Source organism: Salmo salar, chromosome 01 (assembly GCF_965601325.2).
Source record: "Salmo salar chromosome 01, fSalSal1, whole genome shotgun sequence".
Lineage (NCBI taxonomy): Eukaryota > Metazoa > Chordata > Actinopteri > Salmoniformes > Salmonidae > Salmo > Salmo salar.
The window spans coordinates 55,622,867-55,648,510 of NC_138291.1; the positions used below are offsets into that span (position 1 = coordinate 55,622,867).

Genomic DNA, 25,644 nt, shown 5'->3' on the forward strand with positions numbered 1-25,644 from the left:
TCTTTTCCACCAGCTCCTGTACATACTGAATACTCATTTGTATTGGATCTGTAGTGTTTGCCCTGATTCTGTTATTAGTGTTTTGATCTCCTGTCCATGCATTATTTCATTGCAGGTGTCGGAAAGCTATAGCTTTACAAAGAGAGAGAAACAGCCTGTATATGGATTATAATGGCAAAACGGACAATGAGGTTAGTTTCAAAGCGTCATAGCTGAAATTAAGAAGCATACCATACAAGGTGTATTATCACCGTAAGGGTTTATAGACCTTGAATTGAAGAGAAAGAAAGTGAAATGACCCCTGAAATGAATAACTGTAGTTCTTAGTTTTATTCAACTTTTATTATAGTTTAAAGCATGATTGGCAAGCAGCACAGGTTGATTACAGTCAAATCCAGACAGGGATATAAGTCTAAACTGCACTTTCATAATGTGAAACCCATAACACATATCACAGGTTCATGAGAGTTTAATTAGTGGCTTGTTAAATATCAAATGGCCGTCACTCATGTCAATCTGGCATGACGATGATCCTCATTTTTTACGAGCATTATTAATGGTTGTATTTTTTCATTGCCTTACCCAGAGTTATGTAGCCCATGAACAATCCTTTAGATTTACAGTATGTTCAGACTTAACTTATTGAGTTCATTCCATATTTTCCATGAGGTGCAGGGCCAGGGGATTGAATGGAATTTAAGGATCAGAATTCTGACATTGCTGCCTTTATCCATTTCTGTTTCCAGAAGTCTAAGGTTGACAACATCTGTCTGTCTGGAAAGCAGTGTGGGGATCTGTGGAGTCAGGATATCTGGCTTGATAAGGCTGAGATATGCCTTGGTATGGGACTGTACCAACCCGCCAGACAGCTACTGGCAGAGGCCCATCTGGTGGCTAAGGTTATTTCATTTTGAGTAATTTTGTCAATAGTTTGGTTTTCAATATTTCTCTTAAGTAGTCCACTGCATATTTGTGAAGTGTTTCTCTGTTTTGGTTGAAATGTGACTCCTATTTATGTGTATGTGAAGTCATAACAGTTTAGCAATTCACTTTTATTATATTTTTGTGGTCTCTTGTATTGTGTGCTCAGGAGCTGGGAGATCAGGCTGCAGCAGGGAGGAGTCTGCTCTCTCTTGCCACCCTGGCCAATAAGGAACAGAACCACTCTCAGGCCTTGGCACTGCTGGAGAAAGCCCAAGACATGGGAGGTGATGAGGACTTCTGGTACAAGCTCACCCTGGCCCTGCTGACAGCTACGGTGACCCAGAGGGGCCAGGATACAGACACCAAGGTCAAAACTATTCTAGTTTATTCTATTGAAGCTCCTACAAGCCTCTGCTCAATTGTCTCCTCTGAAGCAAATATTGTCCTTTTCAATGTGACCACTCTCTCCCGTTACAGACAGATCAAATAGTAAAGCAAGGCTGTGGAGCCCTGAAATCGATGCTGGAAAAGAGGCGGAACCGAGCTCCCGTGCTCAGGTTCCTGATCACGTCTCTGGAGAGCAGGTAAGGCTCTTTGATGTCTGTGTTCTCCGAATTCAGTCCTGGAAAGCTTCTGGGTTGTGCAGGCTTTCGATCCAGCCCCGCTGTAAATCACCTTATGGTCCAGAGTCAGACTCACCACCTTGATTAGTTTGATATTTGAATCAGGTGTGGTACTGCAGGGCTGGATCAAAAGCCCTGGTGTACAGTGTTCTCCCCTGTGCTGTGACCAAAACAGACCTCTAGATGTCATTGACTCACTGTGATGTCTGTCTTTCAGAGGGGCGGTGGAGCGTCTACATGCAGCCAGCCCTGTCGAGCCAGGTGAGGCTCTGTCCACCCAGTCAGTACAGAATCTCATGACTGCCTGTGACTCCCTGAGAGCGAGCACCAGTGAGTTCCTCCGACTGGGCCACAGAGAGCAAGCTGCTGAAGCTCTCCTGGAGCACGCACAGGCATTGAGGTCAGACATCAACACAACACATCATAGTATGATCTATCCAATTTGGGATCAATAACGTTCATTCATTCATTTGTGTCTACAATTCCTCTGTTGGTCCGCTTCAAATCATTCACAGCATGTTCTACTTTGTAGGATACTGGCTAAACACACTGACAATGAGGGAAAACTGCGCCACCTGCTGGATGCCTACTCCTTCATGCAGCAGGCCGTCTCCGTACAGGAACATGTGGTTCTGAACGCCCAAAGCCTGTTCCCATCACAAGAGGTAAAGCACATACTGTATACCTTCCCAATATCAGCCTTCATGTCAGAACATACCACACAGTTCAAACTCTTAGGTAATAATTTTGACCTATTTTAAAACATGTTGTAATTTTACTAATCATCACCACCAGGTTGAGTCAAGTTATTCGGTTAGATTCTGATCTAAGGATGACGTATGTATGAAACAGAACACATGTATTTATTTTATAATTTGTACCCCCTTTTTCTCCCCAATTTCGGGATTACGATCTTGTCTCATCGCTGCAAATCCCCAACGGGTTTGGGAGAGGCGAAGGTCGAGTCATGCGTCCTCTGAAACATGACCTGCCAAACTGCGCTTTTTATTACCCGCTCACTTAACACGGAAGCCAACTGCACCAATGTGTCGGCGGAAACACCGTTCAACTGACGACCAACGTCAGCCTGCAGGTGCCTGGCCCGCCTCAAGGAGGCGCTAGAGCGCGATGAGCCAAGTAAAGCTACCCCGGCCAAACCCTCTCCTAACCCAGACGACACTGGACCAATTGTGCGACGCCCTATGGGACTCCCGGTCACGGCCGGTAATGACTACAGCCTGGGGTCGAACCCTGTAGTGAAGCCGCAACACTGCGATGCAGTGCCTTAGACCGCTGTGCCACTCGGGAGGCCACAACGCATTAATTGGAACCATATCTCAGCAGTGTTCTTCATTGTGAAGGAATTTGTCTTAATAAGCGTGCAAATCCTATTTTTCTCAGCTGTTACAGTTCCTCAAAACAGAGTTCTGGCTATCTGTCCTGGAACTGAAAGCATTTGCAAACAAATTACACTCTATTTAGAGAGTAACTGAACATGTTGACAGGGCTGCGATATTAGATTTGCTTGTGAAAAGTCCATATATGGCTTGTCAGAAAGCCTGATTCGCTGCTTGGACTCCTGTCGACCCAGGGCTGCCAAGTCCAAGCCAGTGCTGCTAAATTATTTATTGAATTCATTTTGCCCTTTGTTTCACTAGGGATCTACATTGTTACATTTTCCAAATGGATGATTTAATTATAGAACAAGGAATTCCTGAAAAGGAGAGAACCATTCATTATAAATATGCTCAATAAAAATGGCATAATCTGTTTTTTTTTACTGAACATGGTATCTCAGCCAAATCATTACTGAATGTGTGTGGACTCTGGTGGATCCACCTATTTGCTCCAGACCTCAGTTCATATCCGATATAGCCTACAGAATAAACAGACACACACACACACACACACACGTTTTATTTTTTCAGAAACACCTGATGGTTAAGAGCCAACTTTCAAACAGGCCAACATCCAAACTGCCATATGTAGAAAAAGCATTCCAAAAGTCAATGTCAAAGATGGAGCAGACATGACTTGCACACTGCCATTTTGAAGTGCATCTTGATCTAATCATGAAAGGACATTGAAATTGCATCTTGCTTCATTATTAAACCACCTGCTGAAATCCGGAAGAATCCAGTTAGCTAGATACAATCTACTTTGAAGGCCCAATTCTGCAATAAGGATTCACAGTCTATATCCCTGTGCTTTCAGCAAATGATACTGCTGCCCCAATAAGTTACATTGAAATGACATACCAAATATGAAAACAGCAGTGTATATGAACTCACTTACTCTCGTGGAACCAGACGAGTGTCTGAAAATTGCATATAAAGTCTGTCACGCAAGATTTGAGTTTATTTGACCCAATCTACATTTGTTTCTTGGTTCCTTCCCTTTCGTTACGTTGTAAATGAAGGTGTCACTTTTGTTCAGTCTGAAGATGTACTTTTCCATTACAAAGGAAATCAAATTCAGATCTAAGGCTTTTAAAGCTATCTTGCACTGGGTTGAAAAATGAGCTGGGGCACAATAACACATTTTAACTTCTTGCATTTGCATTTACAGTCGTGTGTGTGTTCTTGTTGTCGTGTCTGTCATAATCTTTGTCTTTTTCTCGCTCTCTCTTTCTGCCCTCTGTACCTTCCACAGTGTCAGCCCTTGTCTCTTCCAGCCACGAGGAGGTTGTTGCAGGTCAGACTGGCTCTGGCTGAGCTGTCCTTAGCCATGCTGGAACAGGTGTGTGCTGAGGAGAACAGACTAGCCGTGGCCCAGGACAGGAAAGCCTCTGTGGAGAGAACCGTGGAGGAGTTTGTACGCATTACACCAGACCTCGGCTCTGTAGAGCAGGTAAGGGCATAGACAGAGGTCGTGTCCAAATACACATACTTGCGTTCTAAATAGTAGGCCTTTTGGGTATGCGAACAAATTGAACGTTTTATAGTATGTGACATTTCTGAAATGTTTTATGCTTTAAATACCAGGATGTCATACTCATTTCGATTTTCATCAAGTAGAATTCGTTGCACACTGTTGAGGAAGAGAATCATATTTTCACACTCACTTGTGTTTGACAACAGTTGATAATCAGAATAGGGGATGCCCTCAATTTTTTTTTACGAATAGCAGCGAACAAGCGCGATTTTCAAACCTGTTTGATTTGCTTGGATAGCTAGCTAGCTAATAGTCAATGCCATGGCAAGCAGGCTACGATCTAAGCTAGCTAGCTAGCCTGTTATGCTAGCGACGACGCTTACCGTTTAGCTAACTAACTTCAGCAAGCTAAATACATGGCTCTGAGTCTGGCTGGCACTGGCAGGAGTATGGGGTAACGTTAGTTACAATATGGTGAGGGTGAATTCAATTCTTCAACATCTTGCTAGCTAGCAACATTAGCAAAGCTAGCTGCAGGTATATATTGGCTGCCTAGCAACATGACGTCATTTCTGGAGGCAGTGTAAACACAATGTGTTAGTCCACCAAGGCCAACCCAACCTGGGTTGACTTCAAAGTCCCAATGGAAACGGGGATAAGCCAGTTCCAATGTGATCGGTACCCCTCCCCTTGGCCCTAATTACCCCTTCAATGTTTGCAGATCTGTAAGGTGGAAGCAATATGATGGACGCTTTACCACTACACCTATACAGACATGCTAACATCAAGGGATTAGTGCCAAGGGGGAGGGATAGGGATCAATTTGAGACTGGTGGATAGACATAGCGAAAGAAAACTACTGGCCTACACAGTTATTGGACAAGTTACAAACAAAACAATTTCCTCAATTCTGGGAGGCTTATTACAAGTCAATGCCGACTTGTGAGAGCGGGAGAGGAGATTGCCGATTTCATCAACTAGCGCTTTGAATTGCAAATGTTCCATCTAATATTAATGTGTGAAGCTAATGATCAGGTTCAGACAGGGACAGGCTCGTAGGATATGGGCATGCAGACTGCAGAGCACACACACTCCTCTGGTCAATCTTCAGTAGTTCTGTGGGAGGACTGCAATCATGTCTGTCTGATAGTAAAGAGCTTTTCTCCCAAAGTGAAATCTCCACCGCTATAATGGGACTGATCTGATCAATACTGGCAGTGATTAAGCTTATTGCTTGATGACTTGCTTCATGTTGTTTCTCTCTGTTGCTGCTCCCCGTCATATCAGCTCCCCCATGAAAAAAACAATGCGAGATCTCACTATGAGTAAGATCTGGTCTGTAGCTATAACCTTTAAGGTTTTTTTGGTTGAGAAATGGCCCGTCTTCTGCAACCAAGATGATTCATTAAACCATTGTGCATTCGATTGGGAGGTGTTTGTGTTAGTCATGAAATTCCCAAAGTTGGTACACGGGAGGGAGAACCTCCTCCATTAGAGGAAGTCCACGTTGGTTTTGGAATAAGGGTTAGGACTACCTATTGTGTAATGATCGACGCCGGGGATGAGAAGCAGGTACGGGGAGTTGAACATTGAATGCGGAACAGACAGGTAACAGGACAGGAACAGCGTCGGCACATGGGTGTACAAAGACATACGGACATTAAAGCAGAAGCCGGGAACAGAGTGGGGAACCAGACATATGTAGGGAAGGTAAGGACAGAGGTGATTGAGTCCAGGTCAGTCCAATAATCGCTGATGCGCGTGACGGGAAGGCAGGTGTGCGTTATGATGATGGCAGGAGTGCGCAATGCTGGGGAGCCTGGCGCCCTCGATTGCCAGGGGGGAAGAGCTGGAGCAGGCGTGACATAGTGCAGTGGTTCCCAACCAGTGTACACTCACTTATAAAAGTGACCTGTCGAATGCACATGGAATTTTTACTTGGGGGCACTAGTGCCGGTCAGATAATACATTAAATGGCACATGGTTACAACTGTATCGTTGTTTCAAGTCCAGTGACCTCAGGCTGTTATTACATTTGTATCATTTGAGGGGTGCGCAGTAATTTGTATCATTTTTCTTCATCTGTGAAAACCATTAGCAAATGCAAATCTGATTTAGGTTCAGTCAGTCATTTATTTCTTAATACATGGCTCTGGGCTTAGCTCTACCACAGCCTCGGCCATAGAAACAAACGGAGCATGACATTGTGTCCGTGGTTGCACCTTTATAATGCCTAAAACCGCTCGTCTGTAGCTCAAACTGTTCAAAACTAAAGACCTATTTTACCAGAGCTACATTTTCTTCTTGGTGCAGATTCACGGAACGCTCTTACAGGGGTACACACAAATTAACATGAGTAAGGAACTATCATACTATCAAAACGATTCAAATATTTCAAATAAACCCTATTTAATGTCTAAACTTTAGTCACAGAAAATAGATAATTTGCAGTGTTGGATCAGATGAGATGGTCATTACCACTAAATAAATTAATAGGGACATTTTAGGTGTGCTGCAGAATTTTGTATTCCATCTCCCTCCCTTCTTCATTTATATATCCCTCCATTTCCTCTGTGTCCCCCAGTAACCACCCCATCCCCTTTGTTCCCTTTGTAGGAGTGGATAACTACAGGGAGGACCCTGGGGCAGGTAGCTTTGAGCCAGCTGGCCACGGTCAACTTCATGTCCCTTGACTGTGTGGAGACCAGAGCCAGCTCTCTGAGCCTGATGGGGAAGTGCCTGAGGCTGCTAGCCATGCAGAGAGACCCGCTCTACCCCTTCACCCTCTGGGATGGACACAACCTGGTACAGACACTGACAGACAATACCAAAAACAGTAAAAATTGACTAAAAGTTACTTTTAAGGGGACTCGAAGTGACTTTTAGAGATGTCATTCCTCTTCACAAAAATCTAAGAGCTAAAAAAAAAAATGTCAGTGTTCATGACCAGATTGTAAACTAATCTTGATTCTATGAACAGGAGGAGGACCGGTCAGAGTCTAAAGCCAGCCCTAAGGAGGAGGAGGAGTTAACCGGAGAGAATGGCCTAGAGTCAAGCAGAACGGAGCCCAGACAGTATGCAGCCAAATATGCTGAGTTACAGGTACTGTATAGTCTACCTGGAACCTTTCCTCCTCTTTAATCTGGTGTCTTTAGACAAATCTAGTCGTTCTTATCTTCAACAGAAGTCACTTTCTTGGCTAGTCTTGATATACTGTAAAAGACAGTCTTTATTTTAAAAGTAATCTTGGATACCTAGAAGTAAAATTCTCTCGTGAAAGTTTGTCGTTTCCTGTTTTACTTTTGGGGGAATGACATTAACAATTGTGATTATCTTTGTGCAAAGCAGTGATGGAAAAGGTACCCAATTGTCATACTTGCGTAAAAGTAAAGAAACCTTCAAAGAAAATGACTCGAGAAAAAGTCACCCAGTAAAATACTACTTGAGTAAAAGTCTAAAGGTATTTGGTTTTAAATGTACTTAAGTATGAAAAGTAAATGTAATCGCTAAAATATACTTAGGTATCAAAAGGAAAAGGAAAGTATAAATCATTTCAAATTCCTTATATTAAGCAAACCAGACGGCACGATTTTCTTGTTTTTTATTTATTTATGGATAGCCAGGGGAACACTTCAACACTCAGACATAATTTACAAAGGAAGCATTTGTGTTTAGTGAGTCCGCCAGATGAGAGGCAGTAGTGATGACCAGGGATGTTTTCTTGATAAGTGCGTGAATTAGACAATTTTCCTATCCTGCTAAGCATTCAAAATGTAACAAGTACTTTTGGGTTTCAGGGAAAATGTAAGGATTAAAATGTACATTATTTTATTTGGGAACGTAGTGGAGTAAAAGTAATGTAAATAGTAAAGTACAGATACCCCAAAAAACTACTTAAGTAGTACGTTAAAGTATTTTTTACTTAAGTACTTTACACCACTGGTGCAAAGAAAGGAAGCGAAGTCTCCTCCCTCGCAAACGGAAACTCTCGGCCAAACCCCTCCCTTCCGCTAATTTCACCCGTGTTTATCATGGCCAAAAAGGAAATGTTATTGTTTAATGAATTTTTATGATACAGCCAATTTTGACTTTGTGACTGTGGAATCTATTGGAAACCGTTTATCATCCGCACACAGGCTTGAAAATCACCACACCAGTTTAAGCACCGCCTTCGTCCAATCCTGATTCATCCAAATAATCAATGACAAAAACCCCAAACCAAGAACTACTGTTGCTCGTAATCAGAAAATGTTATGTGCGCTTTGACAGATTCTCCCCGTTTCATCTGTCCACGAGAGATTATATTAAAAGTAACCTAAGAAGGTCAAGTCCATTCAGAAATGTTACTCTGAAGTTGGTGCAATAGATTAATAGCAGCAGGTGGCATTATGATAGCATGGTGGCATGCACAACTTGTAGCTACTTGTTTTCTCTCTCTGTTTGTGTGTGCGTGCGCGCACATGTGCGTGTGTACGTGTGCATGTGTATTCCAGAGAAGAAGACGTTCTGCCCAGCAACTTCTGGCTCAGGCCAGTGAGACTTTAGCACAGGCCGTCAGCCTCTCCCTCCAACACAAACTCCCCAGCTCCATCCTCTCAGAAGCCTGCCTCAATATGCTGGAGTGTCACGGCCAGTTTGACCCATGTGCCACTGGTCAATACCTGGCCCTGCTCCAGGTACAGTATGTACAGTTGAAGTCGGAAGTTTACATACACTTAGGTTGGAGTCATTAAACTTGTTTTTCAACCACTCCACAAATTTCTTGTTAACAAACTATAGTTTTTGCAAGTCAGTTAGGACATCTACTTTGTGCATGACACAAGTCATTTTTCCAACTATTGTTTACAGACAGATTATTTCCCTTATAATTTATTGTATCACAATTCCAGTGGGTCAGAAGTTTACATACACTAAGTTGACAGTGCCTTTAAACAGCTTGGAAAATTCCAGAAAATGATGTCATGGCTAAAGAAGCTTCTGATAGGCTAATTAAACATAATTTGAGTCAATTGGAGGTGTACCTGTGGATGTATTTCAAGGCCTACCTTCAAAGTCTGTGCCTCTTTGCTTGACATCGGAAAATCAAAAGAAATCAGCCAAGACCTCAGAAAAAAAACTGCAGACCTCCACAAGTCTGGTTCATCCTTGTGAGCAATTTCCAAACGCCTGAAGGTACCACGTTCATCTGTACAAACAATAGTGCGCAAGAATAAACACCATAGGACCACGCAGCCGTCATACCGCTCAGGAAGGAGACACGTTCTGTCTCCTAGAGATGAACGTACTTTGGTGCGAAAAGTGCAAATCAATCCCAGAACAACAGCAAAGGACCTTGTGAAGATGCTGGAGGAAACAGGTACAAAAGTATCTATATCCACAGTAAAACGAGTCCTATAGCGACCTAACCTGTAAGGCCGCTCAGCAAGGAAGAAGCCACTGCTCCAAAACCGCCATAAAAAAGCCAGACTACGGTTTGCAACTGCACATGGGGACAAAGATCGTACTTTTTGGAGAAATGTGCTCTGGTCTGATGAAACCAAAATATAACTGTTTGGCCATAATGACCATCATTATGTTTGGAGGAAAAAGGGGGACGCTTGCAAGCCGAAGAACACCATCCCAACCGTGAAGCACAGGGGGTGGCAGCATCATGTTGTGGGGGTACTTTGCTGCAGGAGGGACTGGTGCACTTCACAAAATAGATGACATCATGAAGCATCAAAATGATGTGGCTATATTGAAGCAACATCGAAAAGACATCAGTCAGGAAGTTAAAGCTTGGTCGCAAATGGGTCTTCCAAATGGACAATGACCCCAAGCATACTTCCAAAGTTGTGGCAAAATGGCTTAAGGACGACAAAGTCAAGGTATTGGAGTGCCATCACAAAGCCCTGACCTCATTCCTATAGAAAATATGTGGGCAGAACTGAAAGAGCGTGTGCAAGCAAGGAGGCCTTCAAACCTGACTCAGTTTCACCAGCTCTGTCAGGAGGAATGGGCCAAAATTCACCCAACTTATTGTGGGAAGCTTGTGGAAGTCTACTCGAAACGTTTGATCCAAGTTAAACAATTTAAAGGCAATGCTACCAAATACTATTTGAGTGTATGTAAACTTCTGACCCACTGGGAATGTGATGAAATAAATAAAATCTGAAATAAATCATTCTCTCTACTATTATTCTGACATTTCACATTCTTAAAATAAAGTGGTGATCCTAAAACAGGGAATTTTTACTCGGATTAAATGTCAGGAATTGTGAAAAACTGAGTTTAAATGTATTTGGCTAAGGGGTATGTAAACTTCCGACCTTAACTGTATGTGTGTAGGGAGGGGTGTTTGTGTACATGCATGTGTATGTCTGCATGTCTGCTGTGCAAGTGTGCGTAGTTAGAGGCTGTCTTGGTCACTCTAAGATGTTCTGTCACAGTCTAAATGTTTGTGTTAGTGCCCCTACTCCCCTTAAATTAGATATTGTGTGCTTTTGCTAATCTCTGTTAATCTCTATTCCCAGAGCTGCTCCTGCACGGCTATGATGGCTGACATTCTAAGATCTGCTTGCACTGACACTCGTGTGTCCCAGCTCTCTGCGCTACTCAACCTACACAGCAACCTGCTCCCTTCACAGGAGGAGACCCCCACTAGTCTGCTGAAGGGAGTGGAGGACTCACTCAATGGCCTCTCCAAGGTACTGTCCCACAAAATACCCTCAATACAACAGATGTTTTCTAGGCACCATAGAGATTCACTTGAGCCCCCATTAGTGGTTCCCCATGAATGTATTACAATAGATTAAATATGCCTTGTTTTGTTTCATACATTGAACTCCATGTGGTCTCTCTGTGGTGTATCTATCTTTCTTAGCTGGCTAATTGCCCTTTAGAGTGTTCATTACAAGCTTAGGATAAAGAATATGTATTTGCAGTTGCCATTTCAATTATGTATCAACATAAATAATGTGCTCAGTATAAATGGGTAAAAAATGTATCAACATGTAGCAAATCTGTGCCCAGACCTACAGCCACCTGACCATCAACCCAAGTCACCTGAGTCTCCTGGGAGAGCTGCCCTCTAACCTGAAAATCCTGCTGCTTCAGCACACACAAGACAGGTACATATCAACACGGGCTTTTAGTCTATCTACCGTGTGTCAGACACACACAAGCCCACGAGTCTCCTCTGGCCCCATCTGTTGGTCACGTGTGGTCACATTTCACATTGGGTTAGTTAACACACATTTTCTGGAGCTGGGTGCAATTTTTCCCTGTGGCTCAGTTGGTAGAGCATGGTGTGTGCACCGCCAGGGTTGTGGGTTCAATTCCCACGGGGGGCCAGTACAAAAAAAAAAGCATGAAATGAAATGTATGCATTCATTACTGTAAGTCGCTCTGGATAAGAGCATCTGCTAAATGACTAAAATGTAAAATGTAAATTTGATGACGCCACACGAGGGATACTCTCATCCTATGTCCTCTGTAGAATCAGCACAGTCGGGCTCCTGCTATACCATTTAACATACTTTACTGTAAATGCCAAACATACTTTACTGTAAATGCCAAACATACTTTACTGTAAATGCCACCCATACATATAAAGTTCTGCCGTGACACGGTTTGCATGGCAAATAGGTGAAATGTGTGTTCTTTTTTAGGTCAACTCTCTATGGAGCTTTCTATGAGAGGAGCAAACTTACAGAGAGTCAGAGAGGAAAGGCCATGCAGGTTTCTGGTGAGGCTTCTCAACCTTTGGGATATTTTCATGTAGTACATATTCAGTAGGTGGTAACCAGTAGCACGCTTGCATTTATGGAATAAGAAGATGGATGCCAACCTTTAGAGGTTTATTATTTATTTTTGTGTGTGGGTGGGATTTTCATTGCTCTGATATGCAATTCGTTTTTTAAGGCTAGGCAAATATTCCATTGATATGCTGCAGCAATGCACTTAAGTGTTATCAGCATTCAGAATTAAACTATAAAGAAATAAATCATTCCAGCGTAACATTTAGTATGCCGGGTCTCTCCCTAACAACAGTGCCCATGAAAGGTTGAGAGCTAATTTAGACAGAGACACATGCAAAGATGAACACTGAATAGTAAGATACCTGGACACGGACCCTTTCACCTTTCGTCTGCAGCTGCTAGCCAAGCATGGGAATAGCAGATTTTCTAATTCTAAAAAACAAAGTAACGTTTGCATATTACCTCCTCAAATGACCTTTCTGTAGACTCTGCTGTTCAAAAAGGCACAGGCTAGCATCTGGGCTTGTTTCGGGAGAATGAGATGAAATACGTTCATCACAAAGAAGAGAGGGGGAGGGATGGAGAGACAGGGTTCGTACGGTCTTGAAAATCCTGGAAAAGTAATGGAATTTTTAAATGGTGTTTTCCAAGCCTGAAAAAGTAATGGAAATTAATTTCTGTTAATTCAATTTATTTAAGCAGAGTTTTTAAATATTTTATCAATCAAATAAAAATCAACATATCATCCAGGATCGGAACGACACTGTGTTTGCGAGCATCACCTGCGTGTGTACGAGACGAGTGGGCCGTTGCCCATGGAGAGAGAAACAGCCGGACATGCAGCAGCAGGTAGACCTAGCCTATAAAATATGATAGAGAACAGACTAACTAGGCAGCCAATTCAAAACAAAACTTGTACCCTCTAGTTAACTGTTTAGCGATTGATAGCATGTATTCATGTTTTCGTCATGTCCCAAAAAACTTTCCACCTACATTTGCGAATAAGCCCATACAAAATTGATTACATTTTTTGAACGATTCATATGATTAATTTAAATGATTATTTTTGATGAAATGAATGATTCACTTCACCATTGTATTAGTTGGGATCCAGTTCAATCGTGGTGAATCGAATCATGTGAATCAAAATAATAAAATGGGAATCGTGAACATTAATTTTAGGAAAAAATATTAGATTTAGCCTTTCTTTTAGATTTTATGGTTTATTGGGCATCCAATGTATGGGACATTGCAACTCAATAGATGCTAGTCAGCCAGCAAAGTAAATACTTCTAAAGTAGCTAAGATAAATATTTGAAAAGGCGAGGAGCTTAGATGCAAAAATGTAATAACAATGTTTTGACAGCGAATATGTCTTCATCAGGCTATAGGCTAAGATAAATATGACTAAACAATAAAAGGTTTATTTCCTGAAGAAAATGTGTGTGCCTGCTTCAGCAGAATAAAAAGATTTGTAGCTTACCATAGCCGTTTGATCTTTGATATGTTGAATGAGCACATTATTTAAAAAGGCATTAAACATATTTGATTGTATTGTTGCAATGTTTTACATCAAGGGTGGTCAACCATCCTCCAGGAGAGCTAATGGGTGTGCAGGCTTTTATTCCAGTCCCCCTCTAACAAACTACATTTTGAAAATGAGCTGGTCAACCGGACCTTGATAAACTAGCTCTGGTGTGTTTGAGCAGGGCTTGATCAAAAGCTTGCACAACCAGTAGCTCTCCAGACTGAGGGTTGACCACATGTGTTTTATACAGTTGCCTAACAGGTATTATACTTTATGGGGGGTTAAGTGCCTTGCTCAATGACAGAAGATGGTACCACCCATGGTGTCGATACCACATTATGCTTACTTTTTTATACGTACACAGAGACGCTGCCAATTGTTGGTCATGGAAATGTGGTTAAAAGTCGTGGAGAACTCATTGAAAAGTCATGGAATTCTATCTTTCAAAATGTGTATGGAGAGAGTGAGGGAGGGAGAGACATGGAAGGGAGAAGGAAAGAGAGGCAGAGAAGGAGGATGTGGGCTCGGGGGGACCAGTTACAGAGGCTGTGCTGTTCTTTTGTTGCAGGTATGCTGGTCTGTACCAGGGTCGCCAAGGTTGCTGTCCAGCCCAGGGCTCTGCTTGATCTCCGGAACAGAACACAAGCCTTCAAACGCGAGACCAAACACAACTTGTTGAAAGAGGCGCATTGGCTTGGCAATGAGGGCAGGGCGGGGAGCGAGCGTCACGTTCACCTAGTAGGTCACAAACCCTCTACAACCCGTTTATGAACCCACTACGACCCTTTGCGACCCTTTGACTTGGCTGTGCAAGTAACATTTGTAATTGGTCGCATCAATGCGACCTGCAAATTCAAAACATATTTGGGGGGCAGCTAAAACCATGATTGGGTCGAACAGTAGCTCAAACAAGATAACTCAGATGTGCTTTTGGAACAACATTCAAAATGCAATCGCAGGGAATGAACTGTTTCAACACACATACTGTTGTGACTGTTAGAGAGAGGGGGGTCTCAGCTTCCTGTAGGTATTAAGTTTATTTCTCATCTCTCAATATTGACTGTATTAGCACCTTTTTTAACCATCTATATGGGTTTGAGAAATCTGGAGCATGGGAAGTGTGCATCTGCCATTTTCAGTGATTTCATTGGCTAGTATGCTTAATTCAAAAAAGCTGTGTTAATGTATCCAGAAACAGGTGCATGGGAATAATATGATTACTTCAAAGAAAAGAGAAACTCGCATCATACATTTTATTAAAGCTTTTGTGTCGGCCTCTTGGCCTTCGTCAGAGCTTTGAGCTTTAATCAGTGACACGAGCAAGAGAAGTTTGCGGGTTTCTCTTTTCTTTGAAAACTTTGGCTTTTTTTGTTGCTTTTTTTAATATATTACATGTACTGTTAGTTTTATTAATTACACAATGGTGAATTAGCCCAAAATGAATAATGATATTGGTACACACACAAAAAAAAAAAATCTCTATTGAACAAAAGGAATCTGCAATTCTGGAGCCCTATTTTGAGAGTAAAATATAGCAACAATAGCCTAATTGTCAACCCAAAATTCATGGCAATCACTTTTTCAGATTGCACACAAAAATATCTTGATCATGCATTCCTGCTTGGACATGTTAAATTCAACTTATTTCTTGAAACATACCGTCTAGGTAGCACTGTGAATTACTTTATGAGATGATTGCAAAAAAATATATATATTGCATGACCCCTCAACAAGATTATGGTGCGACCAAATCATGACCTGGTGCCACCAACTGAAAATGTTAGTGGCCCTGCTCTATTACCCCTCCACAAACCCTCTACAACCCCTTGTTCTCTTTTTCTCTATTAAAATGATCGACTGGCCTCATAAATAAACCAGTCTACAACAATATCCTGGAGCTGAATTTCTCTCTTCCCTCACTTTCTGACGATATCGGATTTTAATGTCCAAACATTGTTCAAGTTATGTAGGTCTGTATAATCGTTGTCAGTGCTCGAGACAAGTGTTGATTTTACATGTCAGCTAGGCTTTTTCTTTTTGTCCCTGTATAGAAATCGAACTCAGAAGAGAAATTGGAATCTCATTTCAAAGCCATTGTACAAGAAATGGAGGACTATTTGTGTCCAATCCTCTCTCAGTTTGACTTCTCATGCTTCAGGTAAGTCAGTACAAGTCCAGATATTGTCCTTTATTGTACAATGGTCATTTTAGGGTAAAACAATTTTATACCGTTTTCTTAGCTGTACTGGGAGGTCAAAAACATTCTGCTGCTGAGTTCTGTTTATTGCAGAACTTAAACTAAACCCAACCCCTTACCCTATCCTTAACCAATTGGGAACTTACTGTATCTAAACATGACCAGCCTCTTTTCTTGGCTAAACCACTCAACCAATCACATTGTTTCTGCCCTTGAGGCAGAGCTTGAATAAGGAAAGATTGAATAAGGAAAATTCCAATGCAGTTGATTTTGTCTACAGTTCATTATAGAGCTGGGCAATATGGGCAAAAAGCCATATTGCAATAAATTGCCTGAATTGATGCATTAACGATAAATAGAACGATAAGACTACAACATTAATGTGCAACACATTTTTTTTTTTATCCGTTAAACTACTACTAGCAATTCGATGGTTGTAGCCATCAATTGTCCCATTAACATCACCCATATTAGCAAACTTATTTCATTTCAAACTTCTCTAGTATAGTCTATGATCGGTATGGTCAGTGTTGATTATTTTCTGTTTACCTTCCCAGGTCTAGTTCATCATGTGTGACTTATTCATGTGTTGTATCAGCTAGACATTCACATTGCAAGGTTTTGTGTCAGTGTGGCCTGTGATCTTTTTCTCTCTCTCTCTCTCTGTGTTGGTTTGGTTTTACTATCCTTATGGGACCAGAAGTCCTCACAAGGATAGTAAAACCAGGGACATTGTGTTTCATCCGACACATTGGTGCAGCTGGCTTCCGGGTTAAGCGAGCGGGTGTTAAGAAGCGCTTCTTGGCGGGTAATGTTTCGGAGGACGCTTGACTCGACCTTCGCATCTCCCGAGCCCGTTGGGGAGTTGCAGCGATGAGATAAGATCGTTATCACGAAATTGTGGAGAAAAAGTGCAAAAATGTAATTTCAAAAATTAGGCTTAGGTTTAGGGGTTTAGGGTTAAGGATAGGGTTAGGTTAATGGTTAGACTGGGGTGGTATATCGTATATTATAAACTGGGTGGTTCGAGCCCTGAATGCTGATAGGCTGACAGCCATGGTATATCAGACCGTATGCTACGGGTATGACAAAGCATTTATTTTTACTGCTCTAATTATGTTGGTAACCAGTTTATAAAAGCAATAAGGCACCTCGGGGGTTAGTGGTATATGGCCAATATACCACGGCTAAGGGCTGTATCCAGGCACTCCGTGTTGCGTCGTGCGTAAGAACAGCCCTTAGCCGTGGTATATTGGCCATATACCCCCCCCCCCATCCGTTGGAAAAAGCCAACGGATGGTTTTTCAATACCATCAAAACAATTTCTTTTAAGTTTTTCAATACATTTTTATATTTATAGCTACTTTAAGTTGATACCTGGAGTCAACTTGTGCAATGCGTTAGGAGATAAAGCAGATTGCATTCTTAATTTCACCTATCACATTATTTTACATTATGAAGCTTACCGTAGTTCCCCAGAACAGTTGAGCCAGTCACGTGTTTGTTTGTAAATAGCACAACGGGAGAAAGCAGGTGCTGGTGAGTCCATAGTGTTCTATTTCTATCGGCGAGTCTCTTGTGCGGCGCACGTGAGGTATTTATTTTATGTTTATTTAACTAGACAAGTCAGTTAAGAACATTCTTATTTACAATGACGGCCTACCCCGGCCAAACCCTAACCCGGGGGAGGACAGGCTCATTGTAATGAGCCCGTCCTCCTATAGCTCCTCCTCCCAGCCTCCACTGGTGTGTATGTTTGTGCGTGCGTGGGAGTGGGTTTCTTTGTGCATGTACAGTTGAAGTCAGAAGTTTACATACACCTTAGCCAAATACATTTAAACTGAGTTTTTCACAATTCCTGACATTTAATCCTAGTTAAAATCCCGTTTTAGGATCACCACTTTATTTGAAGAATGTGAAATGTCAGAATAATATTAGAGAGAATGATTTATTTAAGCTTTTATTTCTTTCATTACATTCCCAGTGGGTCAGAAGTTTACATACACTCAATTCATATTTGGTAGCATTGCCTTTAAATTGTTTAACTTGGGTCAAACATTTCGGGTAGCCTTCCACAAGCTTCCAACAATAAGTTGGGTGAATTTTGGCCCATTCCTCCTGACAGAGCTGGTGTAACTGAGTCAGGTTTGTAGGCCTCCTTGCTCGCACACGCTTTTTCAGTTCTGCCCACAAATTTTCTATAGGATTGAGGTCATGGCTTTGTGATGGCACTCCAATACCTTGACTTTGTTGTCCTTAAGCCATTTTGCTACAACCTTGGAAGTATGCTTGGGGTCATTGTCCATTTGGAAGACCCATTTGCGACCAAGCTTTAACTTCCTGACTGATGTCTTGAAATGTTGCTTCAATATATCCACATAATTTTCCTACCACATGATGCCATCTATTTTGTGAAGTGCACCAATCCCTCCTGAGCAGTATGACTGCTGTGTGGTCCCATGGTGTTTATACTTGCATACTATTGTTTGTATAGATGAACGTGGTACCTTCAGGTGATTGGAAATTGCTCCCAAGGATGAATCAGACTTGTGGGGATCTACAATTGTTTTTCTGAGGTCTTTGCTGATTTTCTTTTGATTTTCCCATGATGTCAAGCAAAGAGGCACTGAGTTTGAAGGTAGGCCTTGAAATACATCCACAGGTACACCTCCAATTGACTCAAATGATGTCAATTAGCCTATCAGAAGCTTCTAAAGCCATGACATCATTTTCTGGAATTTTCCAAGCTGTTTAAAAGGCACTGTCAACTTAGTGTATGTCAACGTCTGACCCATTGGAATTGTGATACAGTGAATTACAAGTGAAATAATCTGTCTGTAAACATTTGTTGAAAAAATGACTTTCTACAAAGTAGATGTCCTAACCGACTTGCCAAAACTATAGTTTGTAAACAAGACATTTGTGGAGTGGTTGAAAACAAGTTTTTATGACTCCAACCTAAGTGTATGTAAACTTCCAACTTCAACTGTATGTGTCTGCATGCATCAGTCTGTCTATTTGTCGAGTTAGGTGTCAGCTGTGACGTTCCTCTGTGTTCTCCGCCTCCTCGTGCTTCTCTGGGCCTTGTACATTCATTTTCTCATGTCTGGACCAGGTCTCCACTGTATCCCTCCTGATCCTCCCTGTCCTTATCTACTTCACTCAGACACCAGACGCCATCAATTTCCATCCCGGAGTCCATCCGGCCCAAAGAAAAGGAGGAGAAAGCAGGCCCAGATAAAGGTCTAGCGGGTGCGTATGGCTTGTCCCAGAAACGGATATATGCAGTGTAAGGATCAGGGGACTGATGTTCAGAATCCGGAGAGTGCTTGATGTGTGGTTATGTACTGTACTATACCTGCTCATTGCTTGTGATTAGCCCACAGCTGGATTTACTTAGATTAGATTGAGTTTACTAATTCCCCCCCATCTCCCATTTCTTTAGATTTTTGTTATACCAGTTTGTTTATTGACTAAATGATGTACAGTGGAGCAACATCAGCATGTTTTTACGCAAAACGCAAATGGTATTTAATTCCCTAAACACAATACTAACTGAAATATATATGATGTTCAAATATTTACTCTAGTGCGAGATACAGTACAGCTATAGTGTATGTAATGGAACATATAACTTACCACATAGCTAACTGGACCAGGGCTTAAGAGACCCATTTCAGATGGTGATTTGTACTTTGGATTTTCCCTCGCACCATTACATGTATAAGTATACGCTGAGTGTACAAAACATTGGGATCGCCTTCCTAATATTGAGTTGCTCCTAGGGCTGTGGCGGTCCTGACATTTTGTCAGCCGGTGATTGTCAAGCAAATAACTGCCAGTCTCACGGTAATTGACTGTTAATTAACATAAACACATTTAGCACCTCCTGGCTTCCACGTATAGACTACAAGCCACTGATGCAGACCTTTTGGACCAGCTACATTTTAAAAAGTCTAATAAATCCATAGTCTACACGATCACAATAAATCCATTATGTATTTTAGACAGGTCTAAGGAAACATGATATGGTGAAAATGTTGTATATTTCAGAAGAACAGAATAGCATACTCATTGCCCTTATGTTAGGCCCTGATCTGGCTGAGCCATATGGGTGTGGGCTACACTAGTTCATTTAGCAGACAAAATTTGCTTAGAATTCCGTGGCCCGGTTGATAGTATGAAGAATAGAATTGAACACAGATGAATAAAATAGAAAGGATATTTTCTCAACGATTTCTGAGGGTGTGCGCACATGTGACTTCTGTGTTGAGCGGTTAACAAAGAAACAGGTCCTCCTATATGCTTCATTTAGAGTTATTTATGCAACTTTAGTTGTGATCAAAACATATAGCCCAACGTTTGTATTTTTAATACATTGTAAGGCTGCATGATACGACTCTAATGATGATTTGAAAAAAGTTGCATGAAAGGCATGAGCTCTGTTGTTATTTGCGCAGGTTGCACACATTTCATCAGTCTCTTATTCACAACAGTTGATAATGCCTCGAATTGCCCGGCGGCATCCCCTTTGTGTGGCCGTAATGCCCCCTAAAAAATCCCTTGGGCTGAATATAATAATTAGAATTCCCTTCTCCCGGCTACGTGCTCCGAAGAAGCACCTCTCACTCACATGGGTCTCTCAGCTCAATTCTTATTAGCCAATGCTGTCACGTGATCAGGTCTTACTCGCAGGCTTTTCGTCAGCCAGCAAGATGAGTAGGTCTAACGAACAGCAAAAGCACTAGGCTATCAACTTTTGTACTACAGGGGATAGTAGAGTGACATAAACTCAGCAAAAAAATAAAGGTCCTCTCACTGTCAACTGCGTTTACTTTCAGCAAACTTAACATGTGTAAATATTTGTATGGGGGGGCAAAATCAAAAGTAACAGTCAGTATCTGGTATGGCCACCAGCTGCATGAAGTACTGCAGTGCATCTCCTCCTCATGGACTGCACCAGATTTGCCAGTTCTTGCTGTGAGATGTTACCCCACTCTTCCACCAAGGCACCTGCAAGTTCCCAGACATTTCTTGGGGGAATGGCCCCAGAACACTGACATTCCTGTCTTGCAGGAAATCACTCACAGAATAAGCAATATGGCTGGTGGCATTGTCATGCTGGAGGGTCATGTCAGGATGAGCTTGCAGGAAGGTACCACATGAGGGAGGAGGATGTCTTTCCTGTAACGCACAGCGTTGAGATTGCCTGCAATGACAACAAGCTCAGTCCGATGATGCTGTGACACTCCGCCCCAGACCATGACGGACCCTCCACCACCAAATCGATCCCGCTCAAGAGTACAGGCCTCGGTGTAACGCTCATTCCTTCGCCGACAAACGCGAATCCGACCATCACCCCAGGTGAGACAAAATCATGACTCGTCAGTGAAGATCACTTTTTGCCAGTCCTGGTCCAGCGACAGTGGGTTTGTGCCCATAGGCGACGTTGTTGCCGGTGATGTCTGGTGAGGACCTGCCTTACAACAGGCCTACAAGTCCTAAGTCCAGCCTCTCTCAGCCTATTGCGGAATGTCTGTGCACTGATGGAGGGATTGTGCGTTCCTGGTGTAACTCGGGCAGTTGTTGTCGCCATCCTGTACCTGTCCCGCAGGTGTGATGTTCAGATGTACCGATCCTGTGCAGGTGTTGTTACACGTGGTCTGCCACTGCGAGGACGATCAGCTGTCCGACCTGTCTCCCTGTAGCACTGTCTTAGGCGTCTTACAGTACGGACATTGCCATTTATTGCCCTGGCCACATCTGCAGTCCTCATGCCTCCTTGCAGCATGCCTAAGATAGGTTCACGCAGATGAGCAGGGACCCTGGGCATCTTTCTTTTGGTGTTTTTCAAAGTCAGTAGAAAGGCCTCTTTAGTGTCCTAAGTTTTCATAACTGTGACCTTAATTGCCTACCATTTGTAAGCTGTTAGTGTCTTAACGACCGTTCCACAGGTGCATGTTCATTAATTGTTTATGGTTCATTGAACAAGTATGGGAAACAGTGTTAAAACCCTTTACAATGAAGAGCTGCGAAGTTGTTTGCATTTTTACGAATTATCTTTGAAAGACAGGGTCTTAAAAAAGGGACGTTTCTTTTTTTGCTGAGTTTAGGCTGCTATGTCAATCTACTATGCCTCATAGTACAAAAGTTGACCTATTCTGTTCGAGAAAGAAATATTCCAAACATAGTCTGGGACAGTTGTGGGATGCGATAGATTTACATTTACGTCATTGATACAAGTGAATACAGTATAACCACTGGCATCCCAAAAAATTATTAAGCAATGAGGCTGACGCAACTGATCAGAACGTTTAGCTTAAAATGTTGATAAACTATTAGGCTTTTTCTTCACATTATAGGCGCAGGAATGTGCACACGGGAGTAGGCTATTAACACAATTTTTAAAAGTGACCGCAAATGTAATTATGCATGTAATGCTTTTATTAAAAAGGTGCATTTTTATGGTGAAAATTATCTTCCCCAAACTTGAAACTCATGCACTGCGTATGTATGCCAGTTAGGCTCTATACCCCTTGTAAAGTGGATTCATGTGCTTAAATTTAAGTTATTTGGCCGCTTTTGTTGTGATATAAACCTTACCAAAATATATAAGCCTATGGGCTAGGTGTGTGACTATTATTGGAAAAATTCGCAAAATGGCATGCTCTGTTTCTTGCCTTACTGCACACAACCTGGGCGTGATTCACAAGTGATAAATTATATCATTCACAAGTGAGTTAGCAAGTTTGGTAGGCTACTAATGACCAGCAGCATCAGTGCTTGGAGAAGCCTAATTACAGTGACTAAACAGTCACATGGAATTTAACTTCCTTCATGGCTCGTGACTGCCGGTGTGGAGGTAATACGGTCACTGTAACAGCCCTAGTTGCACCCCTTTTGCCCTCAGAACAGCCTCAATTCATCTACAAGGTGTTGAAAGCGTTCCACAGGGATGCTGGCCCATTTTGACGCCAATGCCCAGTGCTTCCCACAGTTGTGCAAAGTTGGCTGGATGGGGATCATAGCTTATCAGAGCAGGTGTTTCTAATGTTTTGTACTCTGTGTATAAAGTATGTTGTATGGCTTTTGCGATCACATTTTATTTTCACTGTATTACTAATCAGAATGTGTGAATGGCAACAAAAACTATATATACACTAATATAAACATTTTCACAGCAAGCTGAGCATATTGTATTGATGTTTGTACACTGTGTGTGCGGGTGTGTGTGCTCACATTTATCTGTGTCTGTTTGTGTGAACAGTGGGGTCTCCTGCAGAGCTCGGGGAGTATGTCGTGCTCCTGGCTGACTGGATGCTCATGGAACTACCTCTGGAAGCGTTGGCAATCCTGCAAGAAGAGGGGCTGAGCTCTGTATCTCGTGACTTCTCACTGCAGCTCCTCCACACTCGCCTGCAGAGAGAGGAACCAGGTGAGGGGTTACACACACACACAAATGGAGTTGCAAGTACAGTTTTCATTTAATTCAGTTTTCATTCATGCGCAGATACTGTGTGTGACGGTGTGCGAGCGAAGTGTTGCCCTCGCTCATTTCAATATCTCCGGTGCTGCTCGTGGCAACGTCATTTAGCTGAGTCTACCTTTAACAAAAAACATTATTTAAGGTAGTTCATCACACATGCATAAATTAGGCAACTTGCAAACTTTGCAAGTGCAAATTAGTATTTAAGTCCGTCCAGAGGGTTTTGTACTATACAAGCATTTCATCTATTCTTACCCCTCCATCCAATTGGCAAAGCTTCATTAAACTTTTTGGAATACTAATGATGTTTTCATGACAATTTGTTCAGGCAGGATTAACACCCTCTCCCACACTGTAATCTCTTCAAACCTCAGTTGGAATGACTTTGACAGTGTTTGCCTGGCTACAACGCTCCATTCCAGCCATACTCAATAGGCGGACTATAATACCCCCGATCCAGACCTACAATGTGTTAAGAAACGCATTCGGGCTTTAAACTTACTGTTGAGTGAAACTTACTGTAATAAAAGAATGCAAAAGAAGCAATTATCGAAATCATCTAGCCCATTTTTTAGCTAGGTAAGTTAGGCTAACCAGCTATCTAAACCTTGTAGTTATCATGGCCAGATTCTCTGCTGAGGCCTCTATTTGATTCGGTTGTAATGTTTGAGTCATTCAGATATCATATGAACACACATAAGACATGGCAAAATGTGTAGAAATGCAGGAAATAATCTTTAAAGTGACAAAATGTTCTCTCCGCCAAAAAAAGGGTTGTGAACAATGTGTCAAGTTGAAGTTTTATCACATGCACAAGTACAGTGAAATGCCTTGCAAGCTTTACCCAAAGTGGTAAACCCGAAATAGCTTTACCCAAAATAATCAATATCAAAATAGTATAACTAATACAAATAAAAATAAATATTAGGCGAAAGTGGCGGGTAGCAGGATCACTAATATTAAACGGTATGGTAGCAACTTAAGGGTGGGACATTTTAGTAAATAAAATATTACATTTACATAAGTATTCAGACCCTTTACTCAGTACTTTGTTGAAGCATCTTTGGCAGCGATTACAGCCTTGAGTCTTCTTGGGTATAACGCTACAAGCTTAGCACACCTGTATTTGGGGAGTTTTTTCCATTCTTCTCTGCAGATCTACTCAAGTGCTGTCAGGTTGGACGTGGAGCATCGCTGCACAGCTATTTTCAGGTCTCTCTAGAGATGTTCGATCGGGTTTAAGTCCGGGCTTTTTTTTATTTTTATTCACATGTATTTTTTTTAATCAGTTTTAGAATAAGGCTGTAACGTAACAAAATGTGGAAAAAGTCAAGGGGTCTGAATACTTTCCGAATGTAATGTAACAAAATGTGGAAAAAGTCAAGGGGTCTGAATACTTTCCGAATGCACTGTATGTGTTTTAAAGTAGTACAAAGTTAATATTTGGTCCCATATTCCTAGCGCGCAATGATTACATCAAGCTTGTGACTCTACAAACTTGTTGGACGCATTTGCTGTTTGTTTTGGTTGTGTTTCAGATTATTTTGTGCTCAATAGAAATGAATGGTAAATAACGTACTGTGGCATTTTGAAGTCTCTGTTATTGTAAATAACAATATTCTATATTTTTAAACACTTCTACATTAATGTGGATACTACCATGGTTACATTTAGTTCTGACTGAATCGTGAATAATGATGAGTGACAAAGTTAGAAGCACAAATATCATACCCCCAAGATATGCTAACCTCTCACCATTACAATAACAGGGGAAGTTAGCGTTTTTGGGGGAGTAGGATATACGTGTGCGTCTGTAACTTTCTCACTCTCACTTTTGTTGGTGGGAGAGGGCAGAGTGGAGTGCCGTCGTCTGTGGATCTGTTGGGGTGGTATGCAAGTTGGAGTGGGTCCAGGGTGTCCAGGATTATGTGTGCCATGACCAGCCTTTCAAAGCACTACATTACAGATGTGAGTGCTACAGGGCGGTAGTCATTGTTACGATGCTGATAAATTACAACATCCATCCGGACCTTTGTCGCCTAGGAAATTTGTGTGACCGGACCTTCTCAAAAAGTATTTGAGTACCTGCTCTATTCTTTCCTAATATGGCCTGCGTATCCAAATTAATTTGTAATTTGGTTGTAAAATTCACATGACAAGTGAACTTACATTTATATCTGGGAAGGTAATTCTGATAATGACGCAGAGAAATGTGAGCCTCACATTCTTGAGGATACAATAAAATAAGTGTCAGATAGTGTTCAATCAATAT

General features: G+C 41.9%; 1 protein-coding gene across 3 annotated transcripts in view; it reads left to right on the forward strand.

Annotated features, from left to right (window-relative positions):
* Positions 1–25,644, forward strand: part of cfap46 (cilia and flagella associated protein 46) — a 103,635-nt gene that overhangs the window by 57,795 nt on the left and 20,196 nt on the right. For all 3 annotated transcript variants that reach the window (XM_082975209.1, XM_014200142.3, XM_082975211.1), the window contains 17 exons: positions 116–191; positions 747–899; positions 1,091–1,291; positions 1,402–1,508; positions 1,765–1,947; positions 2,080–2,212; positions 4,200–4,397; positions 7,038–7,226; positions 7,402–7,524; positions 8,916–9,098; positions 10,935–11,108; positions 11,434–11,531; positions 12,072–12,148; positions 14,258–14,427; positions 15,741–15,847; positions 19,053–19,138; positions 23,154–23,321. In XM_082975209.1, coding sequence (XP_082831335.1) covers positions 116–191; positions 747–899; positions 1,091–1,291; positions 1,402–1,508; positions 1,765–1,947; positions 2,080–2,212; positions 4,200–4,397; positions 7,038–7,226; positions 7,402–7,524; positions 8,916–9,098; positions 10,935–11,108; positions 11,434–11,531; positions 12,072–12,148; positions 14,258–14,427; positions 15,741–15,847; positions 19,053–19,138; positions 23,154–23,321 — 2,426 coding nt within the window. The remainder of the gene's footprint in view (positions 1–115; positions 192–746; positions 900–1,090; positions 1,292–1,401; positions 1,509–1,764; positions 1,948–2,079; positions 2,213–4,199; positions 4,398–7,037; positions 7,227–7,401; positions 7,525–8,915; positions 9,099–10,934; positions 11,109–11,433; positions 11,532–12,071; positions 12,149–14,257; positions 14,428–15,740; positions 15,848–19,052; positions 19,139–23,153; positions 23,322–25,644) is intronic.